At 43.0% G+C, this 10,377-nt stretch overlaps 2 protein-coding genes across 2 annotated transcripts; both read left to right on the top strand.

Moving 5' to 3' along the window:
• The first annotated feature begins 7,488 nt into the window (after positions 1-7,488).
• LOC125053254 lies at positions 7,489-8,187 on the top strand. Its single transcript, XM_047654515.1, has one exon. The coding sequence runs from the start codon at positions 7,639-7,641 to the stop codon at positions 8,185-8,187; it is 549 nt and encodes a 182-aa protein (XP_047510471.1). The 5' UTR covers positions 7,489-7,638.
• Positions 8,187-9,935, top strand: LOC125053253. Its single transcript, XM_047654514.1, has 2 exons — positions 8,187-8,299; positions 8,670-9,935. Exons 1-2 carry the CDS (start codon positions 8,192-8,194, stop codon positions 9,678-9,680), a joined length of 1,119 nt encoding a protein of 372 aa, XP_047510470.1. The 5' UTR covers positions 8,187-8,191; the 3' UTR covers positions 9,681-9,935.
• The last annotated feature ends 442 nt before the right edge of the window (positions 9,936-10,377 follow it).

Below are 10,377 nucleotides of genomic sequence, written 5' to 3'. Positions count from 1 at the left end.
TCAAGCGCAGTCCCTGACACAGCCTTAGTGCTGGAGCTCTTTTGAGAGTGTTACGGGTGCTGACTTGAAAGATGTGTTTTTTTAACACATATCAGGCATAGTCCTGACAGCCTTAGTGCTGGTGCTCTTTTATGAGTACAACGGGCGCTGTCCCGAAAGATGTGTTTTTTTAACACAAATCAAGCGCAGTCCCTGACACAGCCTTAGTGCTGGAGCTCTTTTGAGAGTGTTACGGGTGCTGACCTGAATGAACATTAATCAGGCGCAGTCCCTGACACAGCCTTAGTGCTGGAGCTCTTTTGAGAGTGTTACGGGTGCTGACTTGAAAGATGTGTTTTTTTAACACATATCAGGCATAGTCCTGACAGCCTTAGTGCTGGTGCTCTTTTATGAGTACAACGGGCGCTGTCCCGAAAGATGTGTTTTTTTAACACAAATCAAGCGCAGTCCCTGACACAGCCTTAGTGCTGGAGCTCTTTTGAGAGTGTTACGGGTGCTGACTTGAAAGATGTGTTTTTTTAACACATATCAGGCATAGTCCTGACAGCCTTAGTGCTGGTGCTCTTTTATGAGTACAACGGGCGCTGTCCCGAAAGATGTGTTTTTTTAACACAAATCAAGCGCAGTTCCTGACACAGCCTTAGTGCTGGAGCTCTTTTTAGAGTGTTACGGGTGCTGACCTGAATGAACATTAATCAGGCGCAGTCCCTGACAAAGCCTTAGTGCTGGAGCTCTTTTGAGAGTGTTACGGGTGCTGACTTGAAAGATGTGCTTTTTTAACACATATCAGGCATAGTCCTGACAGTCTTAGTGCTGGTGCTCTTTTATGAGTACAACGGGCGCTGTCCCGAAAGATGTGTTTTTTTAACACAAATCAAGCGCAGTCCCTGACACAGCCTTAGTGCTGGAGCTCTTTTGAGAGTGTTACGGGTGCTGACCTGAATGAACATTAATCAGGCGCAGTCCCTGACACAGCCTTAGTGCTGGAGCTCTTTTGAGAGTGTTACGGGTGCTGACTTGAAAGATGTGTTTTTTTAACACATATCAGGCATAGTCCTGACAGCCTTAGTGCTGGTGCTCTTTTATGAGTACAACGGGCGCTGTCCCGAAAGATGTGTTTTTTTAACACAAATCAAGCGCAGTCCCTGACACAGCCTTAGTGCTGGAGCTCTTTTGAGAGTGTTACGGGTGCTGACTTGAAAGATGTGTTTTTTTAACACATATCAGGCATAGTCCTGACAGCCTTAGTGCTGGTGCTCTTTTATGAGTACAACGGGCGCTGTCCCGAAAGATGTGTTTTTTTAACACAAATCAAGCGCAGTCCCTGACAAAGCCTTAGTGCTGGAGCTCTTTTGAGAGTGTTACGGGTGCTGACCTGAATGAACATTAATCAGACGCAGTCCCTGACACAGCCTTAGTGCTGGAGCTCTTTTGAGAGTGTTACGGGTGCTGACTTGAAAGATGTGCTTTTTTAACACATATCAGGCATAGTCCTGACAGTCTTAGTGCTGGTGCTCTTTTATGATTACAACGGGCGCTGTCCCGAAAGATGTGTTTTTTTAACACAAATCAAGCGCAGTCCCTGACACAGCCTTAGTGCTGGAGCTCTTTTGAGAGTGTTACGGGTGCTGACCTGAATGAACATTAAACAGGCGCAGTCCCTGACACAGCCTTAGTGCTGGAGCTCTTTTGAGAGTGTTACGGGTGCTGACTTGAAAGATGTGTTTTTTTAACACATATCAGGCATAGTCCTGACAGCCTTAGTGCTGGTGCTCTTTTATGAGTACAACGGGCGCTGTCCCGAAAGATGTGTTTTTTTAACACAAATCAAGCGCAGTCCCTGACACAGCCTTAGTGCTGGAGCTCTTTTGAGAGTGTTACGGGTGCTGACTTGAAAGATGTGCTTTTTTAACACATATCAGGCATAGTCCTGACAGCCTTAGTGCTGGTGCTCTTTTATGAGTACAACGGGCGCTGTCCCGAAAGATGTGTTTTTTTAACACAAATCAAGCGCAGTCCCTGACACAGCCTTAGTGCTGGAGCTCTTTTGAGAGTGTTACGGGTGCTGACCTGAATGAACATTAATCAGGCGCAGTCCCTGACACAGCCTTAGTGCTGGAGCTCTTTTGAGAGTGTTACGGGTGCTGACTTGAAAGATGTGTTTTTTTAACACATATCAGGCATAGTCCTGACAGCCTTAGTGCTGGTGCTCTTTTATGAGTACAACGGGCGCTGTCCCGAAAGATGTGTTTTTTTAACACAAATCAAGCGCAGTCCCTGACACAGCCTTAGTGCTGGAGCTCTTTTGAGAGTGTTACGGGTGCTGACCTGAATGAACATTAATCAGGCGCAGTCCCTGACACAGCCTTAGTGCTGGAGCTCTTTTGAGAGTGTTACGGGTGCTGACCTGAATGAACATTAATCAGGCGCAGTCCCTGACACAGCCTTAGTGCTGGAGCTCTTTTGAGAGTGTTACGGGTGCTGACTTGAAAGATGTGTTTTTTTAACACATATCAGGCATAGTCCTGACAGCCTTAGTGCTGGTGCTCTTTTATGAGTACAACGGGCGCTGTCCCGAAAGATGTGTTTTTTTAACACAAATCAAGCGCAGTTCCTGACACAGCCTTAGTGCTGGAGCTCTTTTTAGAGTGTTACGGGTGCTGACCTGAATGAACATTAATCAGGCGCAGTCCCTGACACAGTCTTAGTGCTGGAGCTCTTTTGAGAGTGTTACGGGTGCTGACTTGAAAGATGTGCTTTTTTAACACATATCAGGCATAGTCCTGACAGCCTTAGTGCTGGTGCTCTTTTATGAGTACAACGGGCGCTGTCCCGAAAGATGTGTTTTTTTAACACAAATCAAGCGCAGTCCCTGACACAGCCTTAGTGCTGGAGCTCTTTTGAGAGTGTTACGGGTGCTGAACTGAATGAACATTAATCAGGCGCAGTCCCTGACACAGCCTTAGTGCTGGAGCTCTTTTGAGAGTGTTACGGGTGCTGACTTGAAAGATGTGTTTTTTTAACACATATCAGGCATAGTCCTGACAGCCTTAGTGCTGGTGCTCTTTTATGAGTACAACGGGCGCTGTCCCGAAAGATGTGTTTTTTTAAAACAAATCAAGCGCAGTCCCTGACACAGCCTTAGTGCTGGAGCTCTTTTGAGAGTGTTACGGGTGCTGACCTGAATGAACATTAATCAGGCGCAGTCCCTGACACAGCCTTAGTGCTGGAGCTCTTTTGAGAGTGTTACGGGTGCTGACTTGAAAGGTGTGTTTTTTTAACACATATCAGGCATAGTCCTGACAGCCTTAGTGCTGGTGCTCTTTTATGAGTACAACGGGCGCTGTCCCGAAAGATGTGTTTTTTTAACACAAATCAAGCGCAGTCCCTGACACAGCCTTAGTGCTGGAGCTCTTTTGAGAGTGTTACGGGTGCTGACCTGAATGAACATTAATCAGACGCAGTCCCTGACACAGCCTTAGTGCTGGAGCTCTTTTGAGAGTGTTACGGGTGCTGACTTGAAAGATGTGCTTTTTTAACACATATCAGGCATAGTCCTGACAGTCTTAGTGCTGGTGCTCTTTTATGATTACAACGGGCGCTGTCCCGAAAGATGTGTTTTTTTAACACAAATCAAGCGCAGTCCCTGACACAGCCTTAGTGCTGGAGCTCTTTTGAGAGTGTTACGGGTGCTGACCTGAATGAACATTAAACAGGCGCAGTCCCTGACACAGCCTTAGTGCTGGAGCTCTTTTGAGAGTGTTACGGGTGCTGACTTGAAAGATGTGTTTTTTTAACACATATCAGGCATAGTCCTGACAGCCTTAGTGCTGGTGCTCTTTTATGAGTACAACGGGCGCTGTCCCGAAAGATGTGTTTTTTTAACACAAATCAAGCGCAGTCCCTGACACAGCCTTAGTGCTGGAGCTCTTTTGAGAGTGTTACGGGTGCTGACTTGAAAGATGTGCTTTTTTAACACATATCAGGCATAGTCCTGACAGCCTTAGTGCTGGTGCTCTTTTATGAGTACAACGGGCGCTGTCCCGAAAGATGTGTTTTTTTAACACAAATCAAGCGCAGTCCCTGACACAGCCTTAGTGCTGGAGCTCTTTTGAGAGTGTTACGGGTGCTGACCTGAATGAACATTAATCAGGCGCAGTCCCTGACACAGCCTTAGTGCTGGAGCTCTTTTGAGAGTGTTACGGGTGCTGACTTGAAAGATGTGTTTTTTTAACACATATCAGGCATAGTCCTGACAGCCTTAGTGCTGGTGCTCTTTTATGAGTACAACGGGCGCTGTCCCGAAAGATGTGTTTTTTTAACACAAATCAAGCGCAGTCCCTGACACAGCCTTAGTGCTGGAGCTCTTTTGAGAGTGTTACGGGTGCTGACCTGAATGAACATTAATCAGGCGCAGTCCCTGACACAGCCTTAGTGCTGGAGCTCTTTTGAGAGTGTTACGGGTGCTGACCTGAATGAACATTAATCAGGCGCAGTCCCTGACACAGCCTTAGTGCTGGAGCTCTTTTGAGAGTGTTACGGGTGCTGACTTGAAAGATGTGTTTTTTTAACACATATCAGGCATAGTCCTGACAGCCTTAGTGCTGGTGCTCTTTTATGAGTACAACGGGCGCTGTCCCGAAAGATGTGTTTTTTTAACACAAATCAAGCGCAGTTCCTGACACAGCCTTAGTGCTGGAGCTCTTTTTAGAGTGTTACGGGTGCTGACCTGAATGAACATTAATCAGGCGCAGTCCCTGACACAGTCTTAGTGCTGGAGCTCTTTTGAGAGTGTTACGGGTGCTGACTTGAAAGATGTGCTTTTTTAACACATATCAGGCATAGTCCTGACAGCCTTAGTGCTGGTGCTCTTTTATGAGTACAACGGGCGCTGTCTCGAAAGATGTGTTTTTTTAACACAAATCAAGCGCAGTCCCTGACACAGCCTTAGTGCTGGAGCTCTTTTTAGAGTGTTACGGGTGCTGACCTGAATGAACATTAATCAGGCATAGTCCTGACAGCCTTAGTGCTGGTGCTCTTTTATGAGTACAACGGGCGCTGTCCCGAAAGATGTGTTTTTTTAACACAAATCAAGCGCAGTCCCTGACACAGCCTTAGTGCTGGAGCTCTTTTGAGAGTGTTACGGGTGCTGACCTGAATGAACATTAATCAGGCGCAGTCCCTGACACAGCCTTAGTGCTGGAGCTCTTTTGAGAGTGTTACGGGTGCTGACTTGAAAGATGTGTTTTTTTAACACATATCAGGCATAGTCCTGACAGCCTTAGTGCTGGTGCTCTTTTATGAGTACAACGGGCGCTGTCCCGAAAGATGTGTTTTTTTAACACAAATCAAGCGCAGTCCCTGACACAGCCTTAGTGCTGGAGCTCTTTTTAGAGTGTTACGGGTGCTGACCTGAATGAACATTAATCAGGCATAGTCCTGACAGCCTTAGTGCTGGTGCTCTTTTATGAGTACAACGGGCGCTGTCCCGAAAGATGTGTTTTTTTAACACAAATCAAGCGCAGTCCCTGACACAGCCTTAGTGCTGGAGCTCTTTTGAGAGTGTTACGGGTGCTGACCTGAATGAACATTAATCAGGCGCAGTCCCTGACACAGCCTTAGTGCTGGAGCTCTATTGATAGTGTTACGGGTGCTGACTTGAAAGATGTGTTTTTTTAACACATATCAGGCATAGTCCTGACAGCCTTAGTGCTGGTGCTCTTTTATGAGTACAACGGGCGCTGTCCCGAAAGATGTGTTTTTTTAACACAAATCAAGCGCAGTCCCTGACACAGCCTTAGTGCTGGAGCTCTTTTGAGAGTGTTACGGGTGCTGAACTGAATGAACATTAATCAGGCGCAGTCCCTGACACAGCCTTAGTGCTGGAGCTCTTTTGAGAGTGTTACGGGTGCTGACTTGAAAGATGTGTTTTTTTAACACATATCAGGCATAGTCCTGACAGCCTTAGTGCTGGTGCTCTTTTATGAGTACAACGGGCGCTGTCCCGAAAGATGTGTTTTTTTAAAACAAATCAAGCGCAGTCCCTGACACAGCCTTAGTGCTGGAGCTCTTTTGAGAGTGTTACGGGTGCTGACCTGAATGAACATTAATCAGGCGCAGTCCCTGACACAGCCTTAGTGCTGGAGCTCTTTTGAGAGTGTTACGGGTGCTGACTTGAAAGGTGTGTTTTTTAACACATATCAGGCATAGTCCTGACAGCCTTAGTGCTGGTGCTCTTTTATGAGTACAACGGGCGCTGTCCCGAAAGATGTGTTTTTTTAACACAAATCAAGCGCAGTCCCTGACACAGCCTTAGTGCTGGAGCTCTTTTGAGAGTGTTACGGGTGCTGACCTGAATGAACATTAATCAGGCGCAGTCCCTGACACAGCCTTAGTGCTGGTGCTCTTTTATGAGTACAACGGGCGCTGTCCCGAAAGATGTGTTTTTTTAACACAAATCAAGCGCAGTCCCTGACACAGCCTTAGTGCTGGAGCTCTTTTGAGAGTGTTACGGGTGCTGACCTGAATGAACATTAATCAGGCGCAGTCCCTGACATAGCCTTAGTGCTGGAGCTCTTTTGAGAGTGTTACGGGTGCTGACTTGAAAGATGTGTTTTTTTAACATATATCAGGCATAGTCCTGACAGCCTTAGTGCTGGTGCTCTTTTATGAGTACAACGGGCGCTGTCCCGAAAGATGTGTTTTTTTAACACAAATCAAGCGCAGTCCCTGACACAGCCTTAGTGCTGGAGCTCTTTTGAGAGTGTTGCGGGTGCTGACCTGAATGAACATTAATCAGGCGCAGTCCCTGACACAGCCTTAGTGCTAGAGCTCTTTTGAGAGTGTTACGGGTGCTGACTTGAAAGATGTGTTTTTTTAACACATATCAGGCATAGTCCTGACAGCCTTAGTGCTGGTGCTCTTTTATGAGTACAACGGGCGCTGTCCCGAAAGATGTGTTTTTTAACACAAATCAAGCGCAGTCCCTGACACAGCCTTAGTGCTGGAGCTCTTTTGAGAGTGTTACGGGTGCTGACCTGAATGAACATTAATCAGGCGCAGTCCCTGACACAGCCTTAGTGCTGGAGCTCTTTTGAGAGTGTTACGGGTGCTGACCTGAATGAATATTAATCAGGCGCAATCCCTGACACAGCCTTAGTGCTGGACTTCTTTTGAGAGTGTTACGGGTGCTGACTTGAAAGATGTGTTTTTTTAACACATATCAGGCATAGTCCTGACAGCCTTAGTGCTGGTGCTCTTTTATGAGTACAACGGGCGCTGTCCCGAAAGATGTGTTTTTTTAACACAAATCAAGCGCAGTCCCTGACACAGCCTTAGTGCTGGAGCTCTTTTGAGAGTGTTGCGGGTGCTGACCTGAATGAACAAAACGATACATTATCAGACAAAGTGTACAAACGGTGTTGCTCTCCAAGCCATATTATAGTGTGTGATAACTGTAGTGACATTCTTTACAGTGATGTGTATGAACTTCTTAGTTGTAGCTCGGACAAATTAACAAATTTAGTGCGAACTGTATTCCTTAGAGATACTTTAAAGTGTACCGGCATATGTCAGAAGTTCGGTTTAGATTTTAAAAGTACAAAGACTATAGAATTTAGTGAGGAGCGTGTAGCATACATGAACGCTTTATTTCCGCCAAAATATTTGGCCGCGTTGTGTAACATTCTCGCTATTAAAGAAAAGAAGGTCGTTCTGAATACGAGTTTTGAGTCTGAATTAAATGTTACCACAAATATAACCGTCGACGAATCGCCTCAAAATCATAGTGAAACCAACAGCGAACAAGATGTCAAATTAATTGCAGTAAACACAGTCAGTGACAAAGATGATGAAAAAACATTGACATTAGAAGAGAAACCTACAGTACCTGAAGAAAAGAATGATAGTACTCCTATAGATATAAAAGAAGATAAAAAAGATGATAATAAAGATGAATCTAATGTGGTAGTTGAAGACACGGTAGTGCTAGTTTCCCAAGAAGACATATTACCCGATAGCAAAGTTGAAACTGCAGAAGCAGAGAAACAGGATATATTGAAAACAGATACGAAATACAGTAAACCGGAAATATTGATAGAAAAAACCAAAGATTCGTCAAATAATGCTGAGGATATAAGTGAACCCGTAGTTTCTATTGACGGTGACAGCTTTATATATTTATTTTGATCAGATGGCTGTAGACCCGCAACCAGGCAGTCAGAATACTGTTAATCAGAACCAAGCACAATCGACGATACAGAAGGAATCTGTGTTTCTGCGGCTGTCAAATAGGGTTAAGGTAGGTGTTTATTATTAGTTTTTAATATAATAGTTTGAATTAAATTAAAATTGAATTTAAGAGTATGAGTTATATATTTCAAATCAGATTTAAAGCTGTGCCGGGTACAAACTTTACCTACTCGATACTCGGTTTTGTCTCAACCAGAGAAGTCCTCGATCGAAATATTTGATACGGCTACGGATTGCAACTTCCCTAATGCATACAAACTTATTCAGTCGAATTGCAACGTTATGCACTCACCTGTCTTTTTTCATTCCAGCGTATTAAATGCATTGTTCTTTGACAATATATTTAATCGAAGCCAAATAGTGAAACCATATACATATCTAGTGTATAATATATATGACAAATATTTTTCTAATTTCAGACGCTCGAGCGTAACATGTCTCTCTCTGGGCAGTATCTAGAAGAGTTGAGCAGGCGATATAAGAAACAGGTTGAAGAAATGCAGAAATCTTTCGAGAAAACTTTGGTACAGATGACAGAAGAAAGAAAGAAAAGCAACGAACGGGAACAAAAGTACATAGAGCAAATGAGCAACTTGCAAGAGCAACTAGCTAAAATGGCCATAAATATGGAACTACTTATGGAAGATCGAGATAGCTGGTTCGGAAACGTAACGTTCTTTAAATTTATAGTTTTCCAAGTTTTAATAGTTATAGGAATCATTTATTATCTGTTACAAAAACAAAAGCCAGAACCAGTCATATTGCATGTACCGAAAAAGATAAAGAAAAGACAGGAGAAATTAAGAAGGCGATCTGTGGAAGGTGTGAGTGGACATGCAACTCCTGCTGCGAAGAAAAGGCGGCCAAGTGAGGAGGCATTCCAAATTGCAAGACAGTCTACCGAAGATGTAGAAATAGAACATAACCATGGAGAATGGCAAGTAGCCAAGAAGAACAGGCGACGAAAACCATCAGTGTATCAACAACACATAGAATTAAATACAAACATTAACACAAATCAAGATGAAATCAGAAAGCTAGACGAGAATCCAATAGCGTTAGACGCAAACGAATATTTCGCGCCCATACCAGAACCAGTAGAATTTATTGATGTAAATAAAAAAGAGTTACCAAAAACCAACGGGTCTTTCTTCAACAACTTGAAGAACAAGACTCTGAAAACGAGGCGACTCTCGTCTCCCGCTTTCCTAAGAACTTTAAACAGACAAAGTCTCCGAAGTACTCCTAGTCCCATTATGAGGACTATTGAGCCTATTTTTAACGGAAAAATAGGTAAAAAGGCTGCTTCTGAGTCGCCTACTGGTAGTCTGTGGTCAGAATCCACAGATATTTCACAAAACGGACCACAGTATAGTGAAAACGGTAAAAAGAAGAAAAGTTTAAAAAATATCCTTAAAAAAGTGTTTTAGGACTTATATAATCATGTTTCTATGCTATTTGGCTATTGTAATTTATTTCAATGTGGATGTAATTATTGTTAAATTATTGTATATTATTTGTATGAATGTTAGAGCTGTGTAGGTGCCAATTGTGATAAATTAGGGAGCCTAATGATAGTTGTTGAATTGTTTTGTAATGCCGCTTGGGACAATAAAGTAAATTGATCATGGACACTAGTCGAGTGAGCGAATACAAAGAAATGGCATTAAATGCGTTTTATTTTATTTTCTGTTTCATTTAGACTCACCATAGCATATATTTGAATAGAAAGTAGAGATTTTAAAGTTAAAACCTTAGCTTTACCTATATTAGGTATTAGTAGATAAATAATCATTAAATCATAACTATTTTACACAAGGTTTTAACTCATATTTCTCAAATGGTTAATTAAAGTTAAATTATGTCGAAAAAAATTGCCAAGAAACAAGTCGATCTACCAAAATAGTTGAAATGAAATGAAATGAAATAGAATATTAAGAAATTCTATAAGAATTGCTTAATATAATTGTTTTGGTCTAAGATGAAATTATAGCAAATTTTTAAACTTTTATTCACCTATTCGAACCAAGGAATCAATCTCTTATATATTTCGTAATATTACATACTTATATTATTGCAGTTCTGTGTCTTGACAAATGCCATAATTTTTTTTGAGTCAGAGGTATG

This window comes from Pieris napi, chromosome 10 (genome assembly GCF_905475465.1).
Source record: "Pieris napi chromosome 10, ilPieNapi1.2, whole genome shotgun sequence".
In the NCBI taxonomy this organism is placed as follows: domain Eukaryota; kingdom Metazoa; phylum Arthropoda; class Insecta; order Lepidoptera; family Pieridae; genus Pieris; species Pieris napi.
This window is presented reverse-complemented; position numbering and strand designations above follow the sequence as displayed.

Excerpts from the sequence above, each read along its gene's own strand:
- LOC125053254 (XM_047654515.1), top strand. The coding sequence starts at position 7,639 with ATGAACGCTTTATTTCCGCCAAAATATTTGGCCGCGTTGTGTAACATT.
- LOC125053253 (XM_047654514.1), top strand. The coding sequence starts at position 8,192 with ATGGCTGTAGACCCGCAACCAGGCAGTCAGAATACTGTTAATCAGAAC. Across the intron at positions 8,300-8,669 it reads GGCTGTCAAATAGGGTTAAG|ACGCTCGAGCGTAACATGTC; the intron begins GTAGGTGTTTAT and ends TTCTAATTTCAG.